The 21,224-nt window shown below is 46.0% G+C and overlaps 1 protein-coding gene and 1 pseudogene across 8 annotated transcripts in view; one reads left to right on the top strand and one right to left on the bottom strand.

Moving 5' to 3' along the window:
* Positions 1-21,224, top strand: part of PMM2 (phosphomannomutase 2) — a 48,935-nt gene that overhangs the window by 2,061 nt on the left and 25,650 nt on the right. For 4 of the 8 annotated variants that reach the window (XR_012061054.1, XM_072942241.1, XM_072942244.1 and 1 more), the window contains exons 2-7: positions 3,875-4,022; positions 6,500-6,576; positions 7,256-7,347; positions 10,408-10,507; positions 10,620-10,695; positions 11,952-12,067. Coding sequence is in view for 7 of the 8 variants with exons in the window: in XM_072942241.1 (XP_072798342.1) it covers positions 3,875-4,022; positions 6,500-6,576; positions 7,256-7,347; positions 10,408-10,507; positions 10,620-10,695; positions 11,952-12,067 (609 nt within the window). In the remaining variant the exon portion in view is untranslated. Of the gene's footprint in view, positions 1-3,874; positions 4,023-6,499; positions 6,577-7,255; positions 7,348-10,407; positions 10,508-10,619; positions 10,696-11,951; positions 12,068-13,427; positions 13,729-21,224 lie in introns of those variants that run through there. The other 4 variants (XM_072942245.1, XM_006204207.4, XM_031687218.2 and 1 more) reach the window with 3 other exon arrangements.
* LOC102528953 (large ribosomal subunit protein uL23-like) lies at positions 1,712-2,175 on the bottom strand (annotated as a pseudogene).

Genomic DNA, 21,224 nt, shown 5'->3' with positions numbered 1-21,224 from the left:
AATGACTGAAGCCATACATGTGAATCTGTTTGATTTGTATATGTCCTATACAAACTCTAGGTCAAATTAATACTCTTTTCCCTCTAGGTACACATTACACAAACTCAGACATATATAAATCATTAGAGTCAACCAGTGCATTTTAGTATATTAAATAGCTTAGATATTATAAGTCAAACATTTCTATTTCTTTAAAATCAGAAGAAACTGAAGACTAAAATGAAGATATGCATTATTGTCTACTGGAAACGTTCCTTGATAGGCAGCATAGAATGGGTTATCTTTTCTTGCAGCTGCTGAAACAGGATATGACCTAAACAGGTAAAATCTAAGTAGAGTGGAGTCCAGAGCCTTGTACATTTCAGTGTTTCAGTAGAATTTTGCTGTTCTGAGTACTCTCCTAAGAAATGCCATTGCATCTAAAAGCAGTTGAGACTTAGAACAAAACCCTGCAAAGAGAAACAGGGCATAAACCTAGATGAAGTGTTCTGCAACTTTCTATCATGGAAAATTTCAAACATACAGAATCGCTGGAGAAAATAGTCCCCAGAACAGCCATATATTCCCACCACTTAAATTCAACAACGATTAAGATCAATTCTCTCTGTCTTTTTTGATCTTTGCTGTACCACTTCCTATGCTGCAGTCATAACGGTACTTCACCCCTAAATATTTGTGCAGACAGCTGTTGAGAACTAGGACATCTGTGGTAACCGTGGTATCGTCATCACACTTAAGGGAACTACCACCTGTTCCCTAAGACTGTTTTATACCCTAGTCCAGGAGTCGGCAAACTCCTTCTTTGAAACGCCAGATAGCAAATGGTTGAGGCTTCTCAGGTCATGTGGTCTCTGTCACAACTCAGCTTTGTTGTTGTGGCCACAGACACTGTGTAAATGAATGTATGTGGCTGTGTCCCAGTCACACTGGACAGAAACAAGCAATGGACCAATTCTGGCCCTATTTTGCTAACTCTTCCTCTACTACTCCCATCAGTTTTCCTTAATCATCCCAAAAAAGTTCTTTATCATTTTTTTTCCAGAATTTTTAACATTTTTCCATCTTAATTATAAGCTTTTGGCTCTTTCTCTGTGCTTTATTTTCTCTGGGATGCTTTATAAAGAATTCTTTGTAATTATCAGCACAGGAGTCACTTAGAAACATCACAGCAATTTTGCTGCATGGTCATGTTGCTCCTGATACCTCTCCTGCAGTGAGGGGTAGTTTAGATGCTTTATTGTGGTCACAAGCAGCTGGGTCTTATTTCCTGTCAAAAAGTATTTGCTGCCACTTGGAAGTGAAAAGGTGCCTCTGCAGCCCATCCACGTTGTAGAACACGTCTGATGGCTTGACCACTGTACCATTTATAAAGCTCATCAGTGCGCACAAGGGTCAGGATGAGATAAAATTGTACCCTGAGGCTTCTGTCTGAAGATGGAAGTGTTGTGTTTGCTGTTGGTATTTGCATGTTTCTTTATTATTGTGTTGTTTTTTAATTAGGAAGGAGGTAATTGGGTTTATTTATTCTGGGGGGAGGTACTGGGGATTGAGCCTAGGACCTCACGCATGCAAGGCATGCACTCTACCACTTGAGCTATACCCTCCCCTACTTTTTAAATTTTTATTTATTTATTTGGGGGGGGTAATTAAGTTTATTTACTTATTTTTTAGTGAAAATTTTTATATTTAGAATTAGCCAGCTGAACTAAGTTTAGATAATTCCAGTTTTGTTGGCAACATCCAAAGCATCATAGTCAGGAGCCAGTCGTACACAGGCCTTCTTCTCTCCATCAGGCCTATCAGGGTATTGACTTTAGCTATGTCAGTGTCATAGAGCTTCTTCACAGCCTGTTTGATCTGGTGCTTGTTGGCTTTGACATCCACAATGAACACAAGTGTGTTGTTGTCTTCTGTCTTCTTCATAGCTGACTCGGTGGTCAAGGGGAACTTGATGATGGCATAGTGGTCAAGCTTGTTTCTCCTAGGGGCGCTCTTCCAAGGATATTTGGGCTGCCTTCTGAGCCGCAGTGTTTTGGGCTGTCGGAACATGGGTGATGTCTGGATCTTCTTTTTTTTGTGGCTGTGGATGCCTTTCAGCACTGCTTTCTTGGCCTTCAAAGCGTTTGCTTTGGCTTTGGGAGGGGCAGGGGCTTCCTTCTTCGCTTTCGGCGCCATCTTCGTGAAAAAAAGCTTTACTTGTTTTTTTAGAGGAGGTACTGGGGATTGAACCCAGGACCTTGTGCACCCTAAGCATGCACTCTACCACTTGAGCTATACCCTGCTGTGCCCTGTATTTGCATTTTTAGTATTTTGCAGTCACAGATGTCTTTCCCACTTCCTCCCGTTCTGACATCAGTTCTCAGTAAAGCACTTGGGGGGACTGTGGGACCCATTTTCACTGTCATTGACTCAGAGGCCACTAGGTTTTGTCTGCTAGGTGAAGATTCCATGGAAGATATAGAAAAGACTGCACTCTTATAAGCCCTTCTATACAATTTTATTTTATTAATCATACATTTGTATTACTCTTTAAAAAAGTATTTTTTAAGAAAAAGAGAAGATTGAACTCAGGATGTTTTTGTACTGAAGTTAAGCAGGTGTTTTGTTTTTAATTTCTGGTAACTGTATTTGTGAAGATATTCCATGTAAGTGTAGAGTTAAAATTGCTAAAAGTAGTGAAATAAGACTATCAAAAATTCATTGTGATTTGTCTTAACACCAGGATGTCTTTTCATCTCAGTTTAAAATAGCTTGCGGGGAAGGTATAGGTCAGCGGTAGAGCGCGTGCTTAGCATGCATGAGGTGGTGGGTTCAGTCCACAGTACCTCCGCTAAAATAAACAAACCTAATTGCCCCCTCCCACCCCAAAGAAATTAACACAGCATTGTAAGCCAACTACACCTCAATTTAAAAAAGAACATTCATTTAAAAAAAATTCTTTTGAGTTAGCACACCATTGGGAATTTAACTGGCATAAAATTGCACCACTGAGGCCAGTGCCTAGACAGGAGCTTTTCTCTTAGGAGACTCAAAAATCTGGTGCTCTTACTCTTATGCTTTTTGTTTGTGTAATTATAATAAATCTGAACTTCCTCTTTAATTTCATTATATTGTATTGGGGGTTTTGTTTTTAATTTTTTTTCCAGTGGGGAGGTAATTAGGTTTATTTATTTAGTTTTTTGGTGGTGATACTGGGGTTTGAACCCAGGACCTCGCGTATGCTAAGCATGAGCTACCACTGAGCTATACCCTCCCCCTTATGTTGTTTTGTTTTAAAATCAACAGCTTAAATCCATAAATGGAGTACAGTGTAATATTTGAAAACAATGTGCTAGATCAACATACATTATGGAAAAGACACCACAAATTAGCGCTGAAAAGCAAGATACTGCACAAGTCACAGAGTGAGTCCACTTGTGCTTCAAAAAGACCTGTTTTGGGGGAAGGTGGGGTATAGCTCAGTGGTAGAGCGCATACTTAGCATGCACAGCGTCCTGGGTTCAATCCCCAGTACCTCCATTTAAAAAAAAAAAAAAAACCTTAAGACTTTGTAATGTGTGCCTGTGTTTGTGTGTGTTATGTCTTCTATGTGTGCCTATAGACAAGTATATAAATACACAGGAAAATAGCTGGAGCCAGCAGTGCATAACAGCTGTTAGTATATTACTTGTGTCTTTTAAACTAGGTAAAAATAAGTCAAATTTAACAAGGTTTTTCTGATAAAAAGTTGATGTCCCAAAATCCCAGCCGAAATAGTTGTTCTTATCTGTGGACCTAGAAGCCCAGTTGGCAGGTAAGGGTTGTATTGCTCTTGCGATTTTAGTCTCCTGACTACTTTGTATTGTATTTTTTTATTTTCCTTTTTGAAATGCAGAAAATTACCAAAGACATGGATGGCTTTCTACAAGAACTGAGGCAGAAGATCAAAATTGGAGTAGTAGGCGGGTCGGACTTTGAGAAAGTACAGGAGCAGCTGGGAAGTGATGGTAAACTACACCTTGCTCGTTACATTTTGGTAAAAGGTTAGCTTCTTAGGAGGATACTGGAACCTGTAGCCATTAAGTATCCCAGGCAGCCCCGAGCCCTCATCCCCATGTGGCAGGCTTCCTGCTTCTTTGTATGGGGAAGCATTTTCTCTGCCTTTATTTTTCCTGCTTTAAATCCTCTCGGTACATTTCTGGAGTTGCTGGTGGAGCGCTTGCTGCTCAGATGCATGGGTAGATCCACCGAGAGATGGGCGTCTGTGTCTTTGCCTGCAGTGCTTCGTGCTGCCCTTCTGGCCCCAGCTCAGGTGTTGAGGTGTCCTCTGGGTCTCCATGCCTCCCCTCTGCTGCCCAATTGCTGTGTTTCCCTAAGTTCCCTAGTCATGGGTCGCCCAGGCTCCTCCCCGACCCAGTGAACCAGAATCTCTAACCCCGGACCTCAGGAAGCTGGAGATTCTTTTTTCTCCCCCGGCATTGGGGAGCATTCGGTTGATTGATTGATTGATTGATTGATGGTACTGGGGATTGAACCCAGGACCTCTTGCTTGCTAAGCATGCTCTCTACCACTGAGCTGTACCCTCCCCTCGGAGATTTTTATTTGCCCCTTCACTGACTTAATAGGTCTGCGGGGCCTGGAAATCATACTTTAGCAACTGCCAATAAGGAGATTCTAATGCATGGCCCTGTTGGTGTAGCACCCTTGGGTTATTAGAAACTTTCGGTTACGTTTGTCTGGAAGACTGGGACTGTGGATTATTCACCTCTGTAGCCCCAGGGCCTCCAGGGTGCCTGGCCTATAAGAAATAGTGGGTGGAGGGATAGACTGGTTGATCACTCTTTTGGCACTGGTGATGTTTCAGCCTGATAATTCTCTGTTGTCGGGGGCTGTCCTGGGCACTGTGGGGTGTTTAGCAGCTTCCCTGACCTCTGCATACTTGATGCCAGTGGTGCCCCCACACCCAGTGTGACTACCAAAAATGTCTCCAGACACTGCCAGATGTCCTCTAGGGGGCGAAATCCCCCGCAGGTGAGAACCACTGTTCTAGATGTAATATCTTACGGTCCAGATCTGTTATAGGGTGTGTTTACTGGATCACGTACTGAAAGAGTAATTGATGTAGTCTTATAAAACTCTCTGTTCCACTTACACTTAATTTTCCTATTGGTGCTCTGCAGAAATGCTATAAACAACATAATGGGGCACATTAAGCCCCGGAAATCCTGTTACCTGGTCCTGATTGCCCTTTCTGCCTCTGGTCATGCATTTAACCACAGGCTCAGAGAGGTTTGTCAGTGTAGGACAGTGTCTTACATTTCAGTATGACTCAGAACACCAGAATCAAAAGCCCACAAGCCGGGGGAAATGGAAGACCCACCAGGATCAGAATCAGCTGGGGAGCTTGTTAAAATACTGGGGGGGGGGGGGTCCTAACACACAGCACCTGGGAATCTGCGTTTTAACAAGTGCTGAACGTTGGAGGCTCCATTAAGATTTATGTGGGTGATCTCCAAATCTGAATAAATACAAGAATCGCCTGAAGAACTTTAAAAAAAAAGTCTGATTCTTAACCTGGCCCCAGCAGATTCTGATTCAGAAGCCTTGAGGAGCAGAGCCTGCAATTCTGCGCATTTTCATCACTGCCCCGGTGATGCAGATGCACAGTGAGATTTGGGAGCCCTCGTTGGCTCCCATCCTTCCTTACAAACAGGCAGGCTGAAGGCAGAGACAAGAGATGACCCACCACCAAGTCTCCAATCTTCAGCCTAGTTGTCATCTTTTACATTTGTAATGAAGAGCCTTCTTTTTTTTTTAACTTTTTTTTTGAAGAGTGATTTATTTAGTTTTTTGTGTGTGTGGCGGGGGAAGTAACCAGGCTTATTTATTTATTTATTTCTAATGGAGGTACTGGGAATTGAACCTAGGACCTCACACATGCTAAGCATGCAGTCTACCACTTGAGCTGAACCCTCCCCCCTGAAGAGCCTTCTTTTAAAACAATTTTAGGGAGCTTTTTTCCCTACTCTGCCAATCTGTAAAGATGAGATCGCCTTTCATAGTCATTGCTGGAGTTTAGCCGTTTTATTGGTGATAAGTGTTAATCAAGAAATAGAGGGGATGGGAGGGGATAAATTTGGGAGTTTGAGATTTACAAATGTTAGCCACTATATATAAAAATAAATTTTTTTAAACAAGTTTCTTTTGTATAGCACAGGGAACTATGTTCAATATCTTGTAATGACCTTTAATGGAAAAAATATGAAAATGAATATATGTGTATATATGCATGACTGGGACATTGTGCTGTACACCAGAGATTGACACATTGTAATTGACTGCACTTCAATTAAAAAAAAAGAAAGAAAGAAAAGAAATACAAACACAGGTTTCAAATTACTATGTACAAGGTAGATAAACAACTAGGTTCTACTGTATTTAAAAAAAAAGTTGAAAACAAAATATGAAAAGAAACACAGGTTTCATTTCATTACATTCTAAATCTTCTTTTGTTTGCAGTGGTTGAAAAATATGATTATGTGTTTCCAGAAAATGGCTTGGTAGCATACAAAGATGGGAAACTCTTATGCAAACAGGTAGGTTCGCAAGTATCCGAACGCTAAGTACTACCAGTAAAATGTTTTCTAAAAAGATTTTTGACGTTGAGTGCCTCTGGGGAGGTGTGTTTGGAAGCTGAGTGGTAATGAATCTTCACCCTGTATTTTTTACATTTTGGGTGTTGAACCATATGACTACTGCATATTCCAAAATATAAATTTTTACAATTGTTTTTTAAGGACACTTAATCTTATATTTCTATGACGGTAGCAGAGTCTAGGCTAGGCTGCCTTGCTACAAGCATTTTGAAAGGTCCTGTGTAGCTCTTACTACCATTAAGATCGTTCTGTTCAGACATAAGAGAAGGCCCAAGTTGAACAAATATATTTTCTCTCAGTGTCTGCAGATATCTTAATTGAATAAAAGCAGCAGTGATAAGCTCTCTGGGGCTTCCAGGAAGCACTTGAAAGCTAATGAATTCAAAGACCTTGAGTAACAAGCAGAAAATGCTTTTGACTAAAGCCCTTTGTAGTTTGCCTCGTGTTTTCAACCAGAGGGATAGGGAGAGGAAGGGAAGGCAGCAGGGCGTGTCCCCGTCACCACTGCATCAGCCTGGGGACCCTCGGCCCATCATGGCCAGGAACCTGGGTTTGCTGCAAAGCCATTTTGAAAGTGCCTTCCGCCATGTCAAGTGACTCTGGCATTTTCTCTCTCTAGAATATTCAGGGTCACCTGGGCGAGGCCCTGATCCAAGATTTAATCAACTACTGTCTGAGCTACATTGCGAAAATTAAACTCCCGAGGAAGAGGTGGGTGTACTTTCAGCAAAGAGGCTGCGCTGGAATGTGGAGGGCGGTCACTTGGTGGGTTGGGGCTACTGGAAGTCCAAAGCCCAGTGCTTAGTAAGGGATCACTGGAAACCGTCAAGCCAGCTGTAGACGAATGATTATGAAAACGGTGGCACGTCCACATGATGGAAATTGAAAACGATTTACGTCCTGAGGCTCTTAGTTAGGGGGCATGCCAGTGAAAAAACAGTGTGCAAGAAGGAAACTCAGCCCCAGGTTGGGAGGCCTCAGCCTGGAGGCCCCCAGGCCAAATCCCACGCAGAGCCCAGCTGGGTTGGCCCCCAGCATTAAATACAATCTGAATCAGGTGCTATCATATAAAAACCTGATTTTGTGTTTTAAAATGTCTGGATTTCCGGCTTCTCTTGCATCTGAAGACCTGGCAGCTCGATGACCCACCTTCTATGTGGCAGCAGCGGGCCAAGCAGCGCTGCCCCCACCCAGCGCCCCAGCATTCCCGCCCTTGCTCTTTCACAGGCCTCTTGTCTCATTTTTCTGGCCTCTGTAGACATTTGATTTGGGGACCTACCTCTGGCTCGGAGTACTAGTATCATCTTAATTCCCATTTTTAAAAAGTAACAACACACAGTCATATGCGCACACGCCTACAGTTAGAAGATTGGCAGGAAATGGACCAGATGCTAACAGTGGCTATTTCTTGGCAGTGAGGTTACAGGAGGTTTCTTTGAAATGCTTTTCATTATCTTCTCAGTTTTCTGCACTTATATGTAACTTAATGCACTTAATGATTAGAAGAAGGAACATTTTTTCAGTGGCGATTGAATTTCAAGACGTGCTGCAGTTTTGAGACTGCCCAAGACCTGTTTCCAGAATTCCTGAAACAGGTGCCCCCTGCTCAGCGCCTCCTCTCAGAGGCCAGGGGGCTTGCCCCTCTCAGATCTGTCCCAGGACAGGGCACACTTGAGACAGGCTAGGCCCAGAGTCGACCTTCGTTGCAGCTGGGAGATGCATGTGAGTGTTTGTTACCCTATGCTGTTCACTTTTGTGTGTGTTAGAAATTCTCCATGTAAAAGTGAACATATAACATATCCCAGGTCAGTTCAGTCTTTGCTTTGGGCTAAGTATTAAGGTGAGATTGAAAAAAGGGTAAGTATACTCCTGTCCCCGAAGAGGACATCACCTAGCGAGGGGGATCAGCGGGCAGAGCTGGAATTCCCAATTAGCGTGAGCTGCCCCTGGTGAATTCAGGAGGCAGCGCTGAGATTCTCCTTGCTCAGTATTTGCCCACGTTTCTCATCAGTGCTGACTCTGTGCCCCACGCAGGTCAGGCAAGGGCAGTAAGACTTCAAAGCATCCAGATCTTCGGGGAGGAAGTGAATGCTTGATCAACCTCCTTAATCCTGGTTTTTAGAACAGAAGCTTTTCTGCAGTGCATCAGCCTCCCTCCCCGCCTTGGGAATAAGAGGAGTGATGTGTCCTTGAGTTGGAGGAAAACAATTGAGCTCTTTTTCTGACCATTTAGAACCTGTGGGAATGATCCCCAGTGCCCCGTACCCCAGTGTGCACATGGAAGGTGCCAGGGACGGGCTGGTCTGTCCCATCTCCAGGGCAGCTAGGACAGGAGGCTTGAAAGAGCATCTCAGGTGCACATACGTTGTTAGACCATTTGCCTGTTTTTCTGCAAGTTGAGCACAGCAGGATGAGGACCCAGTGATGGGGGTTCCACTTTCTTACTTTACCTGAAGACTGATTGTTGCTTCCCACCAGTTTACGAGGTATGTTTGTTTTCACGAGGCTCTTCAGAGATCAGAGTGAGTGTCATTAGCCCTTTGTGAGGCTCAGAGAGGTGCCCGGGTCACCTCGTAAGTGGTGGCGTGGACCTGGACTCTGGTCCCCAGCTGCCCACCTGGCGCGTGTCTTCTCAGGGTTTACACGTGGCTGGAGATCAGAGCTGTTTGGTTAAAAGAGCAGAAACGGTTCGGGAAAAACGTTTCAAGAGCTCACGGTCATCGGTGCTTAGAATTGGAAGACATCTCAGAGTAAAAAACGCTTATGTTGAGTTTGTTAGAATAAGCAGCTTACCGCTTAATTGAGTTTGTAAGAAACAACTTTGAGACTCTAACTGGAAACGTGGTGGGAAAATGTTTGTTTTGAAAATGTGTTTTTTTAACATCTTCATTCGAAGTAATTTAAAAAGTGTTAGGCTGTTTTCATTTCTGCAGTCACATCAGCCGTTTCGTAGCAGCCTGCCCCTGGGTGACTTGCGCTTCCTCAGTTCTCTCTCAGGCTCACCAGGTCCCTCAGAGCCTTTTTGCGTGTCGCTTTGCTTGGTGAAAATCAGCATGTTCACTAGGTCACCAACAAAGGTGTCTGGGAGATAAATTTTCAAATTCCTCGGGGAATTTGAAGAGCTGGTAATGGCTTTCCTGGCTCTCCGTTAACTGTATATAACATTCTCTGCTCAGCAGCAGCACCACCAACAGACACACAATGTGAGCCACACAGGCAGTGTTTTAAGTTTTCTGTGGCCATGTTAAAAATGTAGAAAGGAACAGGTGGAATTAATTTTAATAGGTTTAACCCAATTTATCTAAAACATAATCATTTCAAACGCTGTCAATATAAAGCATTATTGGGGGCGATAATTAGCTTATTTATTTATTTTTAATTTTTTTGTTTTGTTTTTGTGGGGGTGGGTAATCAAGTTCGTTTATTTATTCATTTATGTATTTTTAATGGAAGTGCTGGGGATTGAACCCAGGACCTCATACACACTCTACCACTGAGCTGTACCCACCCCCCAATATAAAGCATAATTAATGATGATTATACTCCTTTTTCATAGTAAATCTCTGAACTCTCATCTCCGGTCGGATTAGCCACAGTTCAAGGCTCCGTCGCCCCGTGGGGCTCACGGCTGCCACACGGCTCAGCCCGGCTCTGCCAGACGTTGATCTCAGCAGTCTCTGCCTTGGGAACTGCCTCACTTTGCAGCCTCTTTATAACGTAGCTCAGATAAATGATGTGTCTCCGGGACCTCTGTCCCCTTTTCCTCTCCAGGGGTACTTTCATTGAATTTCGAAACGGGATGTTGAATGTGTCCCCCGTTGGACGAAGCTGCAGCCAGGAAGAACGCATTGAGTTCTACGAACTTGATCAAGTGAGTCTTTCTGAAATATCCTGGGTTTGTGAAGACAAGGTGTGCAACACTGTGGCCAGGAATGTGTGCTTTCTAACACAAGAGATGATTGGTATCTTTTTGTTTTCCTTAGAAAGAAAACATAAGGCAGAAATTCGTGGAGGATCTGCGGAAGGAGTTTGCAGGAAAAGGCCTCACGTTCTCCATAGGTATTGTGCACTCAGACGGGTTTCACGCTTTGGGAGCTGTTTGCCAGGAGTTTGTTGTGGGCCGGTGCACTCTTGAACTTGGACTGTGCCCAGTTTGTAGACGGGCAAGAGGGTTCAATGAGGCGCCCACCTGTAGGGGGAGATCACTCTCCTGCGTAATCAGCCAGAGCAGAGACTTGCCCAGTTAGGAACCACCTTCCAGGAAATGCTGGGTTTGGTTCTTAATTCTTACCCAGCAGGATTGTTCTTCCCCGTGATTCTCCTGGTTCAAAATAAGAGCATCTTGCTTAATGAAGAATAGGAACTCATCCCCACGTGTTTGTGCAGAAGACAGTACATTGGTGACTCTGTAGGAGACAGGGAGGGTGGGGGCCTCTTAGATCAAGTAGCCTGAGCGTGCTCTGGAATCCTGTAATGTGTGAACGGCGCGGAACCTTAGAAGTCACTTGGGTTGGTTTCACAAATCAAGAAACTGAGACCCAGAAAAGGATAGGCGCTTGTCCAGGTTCACAAAGCTTCTGTTCACGACAGGCCGGCACAGACGTTCCTGGTGACTGCAGAGCTCTTCCCGCAGGGCTGACATCTTTGCCTTGCTCTTTGGTGGAAGGTGCCTGTCAGATGCTTTAAGCGGACCGATTTCTGCTGTGGGTGCTGACAAGCCAGTTCTGAGAGCCCCCTCGTTTACCAATAGCATGTGCGTGCCCGAAAACAGACCGCAGAGGGATTCTGTATAAAAGTTGAGTGGGTGGCTTATTAAGTGTCCTTGAACTGGGCGATAAACATCTTCCTGACAAAACTTTGAAGGGGTTTTTACTGCCCAAGGAAGAGGCCTGTAAATCCCCTTCGGTGGGATTTTCATTTTCCTGCGCAGTGAGCGGGGGTGCAGCCCGCTTCCAGGCCTTTCCGCCGAGGGTGCGGTACAGCTCAAGGTGAGCGAGGCTGAGTGAAGCCGGTGGCCGCTCCTTCACGAAGTTTGCTCAGTGCTTCATGTACACAGCAGTGCTCTCAGATGCAAATGCGTGTCCCACTCTGAGTCTCTTATTTAGATTTTAGGTGAAATAATGTCGGAAACAAACATAATGCAAGAATTAATTTCTAGAACCTACCCCGAAAGCATTATAATTAGCAAACTAGGGTAGTAAAGGCAACACTGACACTCCGGTTAATGACGCGAGTGAACGGCACATTGTTTTCAGTGACGTATCATCAGCCTCCTTTTCACTTTGACCTTGTGTGTCTCCCTCCCCCCTCGGCAGGAGGCCAGATCAGCTTTGATGTCTTCCCTGACGGATGGGACAAGCGGTACTGCCTGAGACACGTGGAAAACGATGGCTATAAGACCATTTATTTCTTTGGAGACAAAACCATGCCTGTAAGTACGGAAGTATTTGTGCAGTTTCATTGTTCAGTTTGGGTTTGAAGCAGGGAAGCCGACAAACGGGCTCTTTCCCTGGCACCCACGCTTTACCGGGCAGCCCAGCTCAAACCGAGCACTGGCTTCTGTCCTACGAGATGGGGTGACGGAGCCCCTCTCATCGGTGCTCAGACACCTGACTTCGCCGCAAAGGCGAGGATTGAGCCTTTCAGTTTGGCTTTGAATGAAGTGTCTCCCACCTCGAGTGCCTTCCAGAATATGACTCAGTGCTGTCATCAGAGCCTCTTTGCGTCTCAAAGCCCTTGCCATCTTTTATTTTTCCACTGTATTCTTTTTCCTGGAGGCATTCATTTAGGTTGGACACTAGGAGTTCTAAATGGTAGGAGGACCGGAAATCTCATGAGTCTGAAATTCAGGAGAGAGAGGAGAGGCGGGCAATCAGTCCTGGACATCACACATAGGGTACAGGCAACAGTCCCTGGGGCTGTTGGAAATCCCAAGTCTGGGGCCGAATCTAAACTGGGGACTGAGAGCAGAGCCGGCTGTTAAGAGGCCCGTGCCAGCAGGAGGAACACGTAGGAGGGGTTTCCCCAGAGCTACTGAGGCAGCAGAGCGGGGCTCTCCTTAGGACTGATGGGTCCCCGAGGGGGCCAGGCGGAGAAGCCTTGCCACCATTGAGGCCCCGAGGAGGCTCAGCCCCGTGCCCAGCCTGGGGCCCCCTCCTTACGTTCCTCTCTCCCTCTGTTCCCCACAGTGGTGGGGACTACCTTGCCATCAGGCATCCTGTCTCCGGCTTTGTGGCCATACTCGCCAGCAGGCGCATCAGAAAGCCTACATGTAGCGAGTTTTTAATCCCTCCCATCCCTGGTCCGCTCCAAAATACTTGCTGTTTTGCCAAGGTCTGTCCCGCACGGCCTTGCCTTTTTCAGTTAAGATCTCCACGTGCTAGTCTTCCAGCGTGAAAGGGACTTCTGGGTGGTATAGTCTCATGTCTTCTGTTCAAAATTATAAAACTGGGGCTCAGGAAGGGTCACTTGCCCAAGGCCACACAGCTAAATGACACAGCTGGTGGCCCCAAAGCAAGCTACCCACTCTTTAAATGAGCACACTTTCCTGTCCACAAGCAGTCTCTCGAGCTGGGTGGGAAAGGTTCAGACTAGTTCCCAAAGGAACGCGGTGCTTCTTGGGAGCTGTATCTGTCAGGCTGTCTCTTAACGACAGAGAGAAGTGGTTTATAACCACCATCCTTTTGTTGAAACACTTTGATGCAGAAAAGCTTTGAATTCAGGCCTTGTGGGGAAAAAAAGGCAGTATCTGACATGATGTGTGTAGGAAAAGTAAGCTAATGAAATTACAGCTCCGGTCTGAGGCCCGGCCGGGAGCCTCTCCAGTCCTCCCAGCGTGGCGCCGATCCCTGCGGTCTGAGGACGGCTCTTCACGCGGCCAGAGACAGACTTTTCTGTGGTGGTGACACTCTTGCTGTATGTTGATAGCCATCTGAAGCCGCGGTTGGGACTTTGCAGAACAGAATGCAGTTCTTGAGATAATCAGAAAGACTTCTCTGGGGAGTTCTTCATTTGGGAGAGAGGTTTCTGTTTAACCCCTGCATTACCACACATCTGTTGTTACCTACTTTTAAAAACATGCTGTTGAATGGAGGCCCCCCCATTTTTAATTAATATGCATTCATTGTAGAAAATTAGAAAAAATACGGAGAAGAAAGTAAAAGTTACTTGTAAATCACAGCTGACAGGCCTCCCAGCCTGTTCGCATGTATGTGATCCCAAACGTGGGGTCTGGCCAGTGCATGGTTTTATTTTCTGCTTTTGTTCTCTTTAACGTACTCCATTTCCCCCACGTTAGTGAATATTCTTTGAAAACAAGATTTCAGTGGCCTTATAACATTCTGCCATTAGGCACAGTTTATTTACCCATTTCCCTAGTAGAGGCCCGTTCGGTTTGTGGGTCTTGCTGTTGTAACTAACCCTGTGCTAAATACCCTTGCGTCACCCTTTGCCCTCCTCTCTGGTCTTTTTTGTCAGTGGTTCCCTAGAAATGAGAGTTAGCGGTCCAGCCATCTAAATCTTTGAACAACTTTAGGCACAGGGCAGTCCAAATACTGGCTTCAAATTCATTTTCTTATTCAGTGATAGACATTTTGAAAGCTGTTTTCTTTTTTCTTTTTTTTTTTTGAAAGCTGTTTCTTCTCTTTGTACCATGGCAAATGTTTTTGCTGGCTTCCAGGCAAACAGCACCTGAGCTAAAAGCTGTCAGTAAAAAACCATTTTCCTGCCAAGCTCAGCAGGCTTAGAAGCCTGCCTGACAGCCTCCCCTCTCCCGGCAGCTCAGCCTCCATCTGATGGGCTCTGATGTTAGACTGAGTCCCCGTGTCATCTCCCAACCCCGCCCTACTCTGAGCACCTCCAGAAAGCAGAGTAAGAAGAGGCTGGCCCTTGCTTTTCTAAATCATCCTTCCCAGCGGCCACATCAGTGTCCACTGAAACCAAGCTCCGAGTCCAGCTTAGAGGCCCTGGGCCTGGCCCGGGGGACCTTTGCCACAGGGAAGGAGATGGCCCAGGCTCGGGAGACACACCCAGGCTGCTCTGCCTGGCTGCCTAGGGGGCTGTGCCTGACAGGTCACGCCCCAGCCTTTCTGAATCCCCAGGCAAGAGCTCTCCTGCTCGTTGAACGCTTTTCGTAAAAGGACATCTTGGCTTTAAGATCTTTGCGATGTGAAAACATTTGAACACTTCCTGAGCATCACCCACTGGTGGACTCTGACCGCACCGCTCCACTTTGGGAGACTCAGCTGTCGGCTCACTCCTGTGGCTGTGAAAGGGCTACGGAGAGGGGCAGGACCCGAGACCGCCCTGCCCTGCCCTGCGCTGGAGGACATGGAGTAAATAGCCAGTGGTCCAGCCACATGGCCAAATGCCAGGTGGCTGTGAAAACAGAGCTAGTGTGGGGCAGTGTAAGGAACGGTCTAGATTTTTTCTTTTTTAATGGAGGTATTGGGGATTGAACCCAGGACCTCATGCACACTGAGCATGCGCTCTACCACTGAACTATGCCCTCCCCATAACAGACTAAATTTTTGTCTAAAATCAGAGAAATCTCTCTTCATATCTGCTTATAAATGCATACAGGGAGTCTGAAGGGATACCACCTAAAAAACAGATTATAGAGTTACTGTGGGGCTGGGGACAAGGCTGGGAGAGACCACTGTGACAGGATCCTTTCTTAAAATTTTTGAACTGCATGAATGTGCTATCTATTGAAAAGTAAAATTTTAAAATACTGAATTGAAAACGGGAAGGAAATCAAAATTTTCAAGTACTTCCTCGGTGTCGGGCCCCAGGCTAGACGCTTGCTTGCTGTCTCCCCGCCCCGTGCTCACCACAGCCTGGAGAGATGGGGAGCAGTGGCCGTGGGAAGGCGGGGGCCTCATGGACGGTCAGCGGCTGGGTGGGACCTGGGAGCCCCTCCCTTTGTGATTCTCCCACCTCACGTCCAAAGTTCTGAGACCGCTCTTCAGCTTCAGCGTGGTGGAAAGAGGCCTCGGGCTCTTTGAAACCAAGGAGACCCAAATCCTCCCCACTGCACCCAGACAACACTGGCCCTAGACTGAGTCTGCTGCTTTTAAGGACGTTTTGATAAGGCTTACTTAGTACTGAGATTGCTGTAGGAGATTGGAGGCCTGCGGGGTGGGCGATGGGTTGCCTTTGCGAGTGTTGCCCAGCAAACCCGGAGTTCCTGGCCAGGCTGCAGTTGGGAGCTGGCCTTTGGCTACGGTCTGGACTCCCTCACTGCGCCTGGCATCCCCAGGGCTCTTCAGACTCCTGGGGGCTCACACAAGTGCAGAATGTGGCCTGTCTTACTGCTCATTTGTTTCTGTGGCTTAATCTGAGGCCCGGGTCTTGCCTGGGTGGTGGAAGGCTGAAATGAGCGTGGTGCGGGGAGTCCCTTGCTCCTGGAGGGACCTGGGATGAATCGCTGCTCCCTGAGGTCTGAGCCTCTTAGGGGAGGCTGGACCAGATTCGAGGTTCTTAGCCTAGCTGAGGAGACCCCTGGTCCCCGCTGTAGGAGGATGGGAAGCAGGACACCGTGCGGGGAAACCACAGGCTTTGAGTGTTCTCTAGGGTCCCCAGTGGACTGCCTGCCTTCTGAACACCAGAACTCATGGCCTTGTTGGTCCAGAGAATAGGAACGGTGGCTGACTAGACAGGCCCTGAGGTGAGGGTCCCTGCCATGGCTCTCCTGTTCAGGGAGACCCCAGGCTTCAGGCCCCTGGGTGTCACTGATGTCCACAGAATCGGCGTCTCCTGGCCATACTCTGTGCCAAGGACCCTCACGCAGCTCTCACTCTGCGTCGTGGATGCAGGGTTTGTGCTGGAGACATCAACAGATGGTCTCCCCAGGAATGTTAGCTTGACGGCCAGCTCACTTTCCGCCACACCCCAGGCCTGGTCACCGCTGGGTTCTAAGCTGCTGGTTCTCAGCCCTGGAAGTGCATTGGGATCACCTGATTGCTTGCAAAACCTCCTGTGCCCAAGGGCAGGCCTTTTTTTTTTTTTTTTAACCACAGCTGTTTACTTCTTTCTAGGAAAAAATCGGTACAGTTATTTAAGGGCATGCATTTTCAGATATTAAAGTTGCTTGCGATTGTTTTCATCCCCAGCTAATTCTAACATGTACACAAACCGCGTCCAGGAGACCCCTAGGCACTTGGCCCTTGTCACCCAGGAGCTCATCCTGGGTCTCTGGTGTCTTATTCTTCCTCAGCTTCATTGACGTATGTATAAATCCCCTGCAGTGACTGTCTCCTACAAACCAGGGAGAAGCCCTGCTCTGGGCTCTTTGGGGATCAAGCCCTTGTCTTGTGGCCTCTGTACCCATAATACGTACAGATTTGCCAAGTGCTTATTAAACCACTCAAGATAAACGTCCATGTGTAGCAAGAGTCTGGACTGCAAGCTACAGAGTCTGTGCCGAGGGCGAGTGTTCATGCAGCAGAGACCCCCTGTCGAGCAGGCGGGGGGCAGGGGGACCCCTCTGATGCACGTTCCCTCTGTCTCAAGGGTCACGTGCGCCAGAACAGGGCGGCTCACACACGCCAGAACGGGGCGGCTGAGGGTCCTTTGCAGCTCCCGGTGTCTGAACACAGCAAACACTGCCTCCTGTTTCATCTTCAGACCTCGGCCTGGTAGGGATTAAATATTAATAGGCAATCCGCGCTGAGCTGTGGCCTCTCCTTTGGGCCTGCCAGGTCCACCCTATCGGAAACATGATCATTTATTCATTCTCAGGCCCTTCCCGCCCTGTCTCCTCCCTGGAAACAAGGGCTTTGTTGTGGAGCTTGGGGGAGGCTATTTGCCTGGCCAGAAACCGTAACCTTTGGCGCCTATGCAAATCCAATTTTGAAATTTCCGGTTCTCTGCAGCCTTCTTGTTCTGGAGGGTAGCACCCTCACTAGCGTGGTGTTTTGGTTCTGCTTCTCCTGACCTCACCCGGACTCAGGTTTGCAAGCTCTGTGCAGCCCCGAGAAGGGGCCCGCCACACTCTGAGCCAGGTCCCCTGTGGGACGGAAAGGGAGGTCCCAGGTCAATGGCACCGTGGTGCGGCTCTGCTGCCCTCTGAGAGCAGGCCCTGGCTGGGTGCGAGAGGTTTCACCTTCCAGGGTGACGCGAGTCTCTGGACCTGGCTTTGTCCCGAGTTGGTGACTTACACAGCAGCAGAGCTCAGCCTCGGTTCCACACACAGCTCCCCTACCCACCCTGCCAGCAGGACGGTGGGACACCCCTGACAGGTGAGGCATCTTTCGGGCACACATCTGTCCACACACCTGACGTCCTCCCCTGGGTGGAGCAGGTGCGACAGCTGCGACCCTTGTCACTCCAGAGGTGGTTGCTTCTGTAGGCCTTGCATCCTGGCTGTCGTTTCCACTTTGGCATCCTCATCCCCCATCCATTCTCCAGAAAGATCCTCTAGTAAAGTGAACCTGACCCTGTGAAGCCTGGCTCGTGGCTTTCAGGCAGCTTCACATAAAATCCCAAGTCCTCACCGCCATCTACAAGGCCTCGCAGCCTGGACCCCAGCCCCCAAAGGCCCTTCAGCGAGCACCCCACCCCTCAAGTTCTTGACCAGGCAGCCTTCCTGGATGGGCAGTCATGCGGTGGGTCCCCTCTCTTCCTTCAGGTCTCTGCTCAAAGGCCTCTCCCGTCACTCTGGTCCCCTTTTGCAGACAAAGCATCGCAGAGCTGTATATGTCAGTCTCCTCCCCCAACCCCAAATGTAAGCCTGGGAGGCAGCCCTTAAGTAGACAGTGTTAGTTTGCCACCATATCTCCATCTTCTAGCATGCCTGGCAGGTAGTTGGCACTCTGCAAGTTCATGTGCCACACAGTGAGGTCAAAAATACCAAAACTTCAGAATTTGGAGCAAAGAAAGGTTTATTGAAAATGGATGGCTCATGCCCCCAAAACCCCAGACTCCCTGAAGGGTTTCAGCCAAGCCTTTTCAAAAGCAAGGTGTGATGGGGCGTCCCAGGGTCTGAGATCAGCTGTGCACAGTTCCAGAATTGGTTGGTAGTCAGTCCTTGGGCGGCAGAAGAGCTGGGGGAGCTCCTTGCTCGTAATCATCCAGTAGTTAATTTCTCCCCTTTGGTGGTGGTTTTAGCATCTGAAAAACTCAGGACATATGCATGAGATACTATCATCTGGGTAGGTCAGGGAGGAGCTACAGCAGAGGATGTGGGCGAGGGCTCTGTCCCAGAAAGGCCCCACAGGGTCCTGCCAGTTACAATTCCACCACCTTCCCTGTTTTTTTTTAATTGACTCCGTATAGTTGATTTACAATATTGTGTTAGTTTCTGGTGTACAGCATAGTGATTCAGTTATACATGTATTATGTATATTCATTTTAATTATAGGTTATTACAAGACATTAAGTACAGTTCCCTGTGCTATACAGTAGGAACTTGTTGTTTACCTATTTTATATGTTGTAGTTTTTATCAGCTAATCCAAAATCCTAATTTGTCGCTTCCCCTCCAATAACCATAAGTTTGTTTTCTGTGTCTGTGAGTCTGTTATGCAAATAAGTTCATTTGTGCCATTTTTTTTAGATTCCACATAAAAGTGATATCATACCGTTTTTTTTTTTTCTCTTTCTGGCTTACTTAGAATGACATATTCCTGGTCCATCCATGTTGCTGCAAATGCCATTGTTTTATTATTTTTTATGGGTGAGTTGTATTCCACTATATTTATACCACAACTTCTTTATCCAGTCATCTGTCAGTGTACATTTAGGTTGCTTCCATGTCCTGGCTATTGTAAACAGTACTGCTATGAACACTGGGGTGCATGTGTCTTTTCGAATTAAGAGTTTTCTCTGGATATATGGCCAGGAGTGATTGCTGGATCATATGGTAAGTCTATTTTTAATTTTTTAAGGAATCTCCATACTGTTTTCCATAACGGCTACACCAAACTACATTCCTGCCAACAGTGTAGGACGGTTCCCTTTTCTCTACACCTTTTCCAGCATTTATTGTTTGTGGACTTTTGAATGATGGCAATTCTGACTGGTGTGAGGTGATACCTCATTGTAGTTTTCATGTGCATTTCTCTGATAACTAGCGATATTGAGCATTTTTTCATGCGCCTATTGACCGTCTGTATGTCTTCATTGAAAAAATGTTTAGGTCTTCTGCTCATCTTTTTTAAAATGTATTTTTATTGAAGTATAGTTAGCTTACAATGTTGTATCAATTTCTGGTGTGCAGCAGAATACTTCAGTCATACAGGAACATACATATATTCGTTTTCATATTTTTCACCATGTTACTATAAGATATTGAATATGGTTCCCTGTGCTATACAGTATAAAATTGTTATTTATCTATTTTATATATATTAGTTAGTATCTGCAAATCTCAAACTCCCAATTTATCCCTTCCCATCCCCTTCCCCCGCTCCCCCGTAACCAAAGTTTGTTTTCTATGTCTGTGAGTCTGTTTCTGTTTCGTAAATAAGTTCGTTTGGGTTTTCTTTTTTTAAGATTCCTCATATAACTGATGTCATATGGTATTTTTATTTCTCTTTCTGGCTTACTTCACTTAGAATGACATTCTCCAGGGCCATCCATGTTGCTGCAAATGGCAGTGTTTATTATTTTTTATGGCTGAGTAGTATTCCATTGTATAAATATACCACAACTTCTTTATCCAGTCATCTGTCGATGGACATTTAGGTTGTTTCCATGTCTTTGCTATTGTAAATAGTGCTGCTATGAACACTGGGGTGCATGTGTCTTTTTGAATTAAGGTTCCCTCTGGATATATGCCCTGGAGTGGACTGCTGGATCATATTTACCAGTAAGTTTATTTTTAGTTTTTTGAGGACTCTCCATACTGTTTTCCATAATGGCTACACCAAACATATTCCCACCAACAGTGTAGGAGGATTCCCTTTTCTCTACACCCTTTCCAGCATTTATTGTCTGTGGACTTTTGAATGCTAGCCATTCTGACTGGTGTGAGGTGATACTTCATTGTAGTTTTGATTTGCATTTCTCTCATAATTAGCGATATTGAGCATTTTTTTGTGTGTGCTTATTGGCCATTCATATTATGTCTTCATTGGAGAATTGCTTGTTTAGGTCTTCTGCCCATTTTTGGATTGGATTATTTGTTTTTTTCTTATTAAGTTGTATGAGCTGTTTATATAGTCTGGAGATTAAGCTCTTGTCAGTCTCATCTTTTGCAAATATTTTCTCCCATGCTGTAGGTTGTCTTTTTGTTTTGCTTATGGTTTCCTTTGCTGTGCAAAAGCTTGTAAGTTTAATTAGGTCCCATTTGTTTATTTCTGCTTTTATTCTATTGCTTGGGTAGACTGCCCTAGGAGAACATTGCTGAGATTTATGTCAGATAATGTTTTGCCTATACTTTCTTCTAAGAGGTTTATAGTGTCTTGTCTTATGTTTAAGTCTTTAAGCCATTTTGAGTTTATTTTTGTGTATGGTGTGAGGGAATATTCTAACTTCATTGATTTACATGCTGCTGTCCAGTTTTCCCACACCATCTGCTGAAGAGACTGTCTTTACTCCATTGTATGTTCTTGCCTCCTTTGTCAAAGAATAACTAACCAAAAGTTT

Source organism: Vicugna pacos, chromosome 18, assembly GCF_048564905.1.
Source record: "Vicugna pacos chromosome 18, VicPac4, whole genome shotgun sequence".
In the NCBI taxonomy this organism is placed as follows: domain Eukaryota; kingdom Metazoa; phylum Chordata; class Mammalia; order Artiodactyla; family Camelidae; genus Vicugna; species Vicugna pacos.
This window is presented reverse-complemented; position numbering and strand designations above follow the sequence as displayed.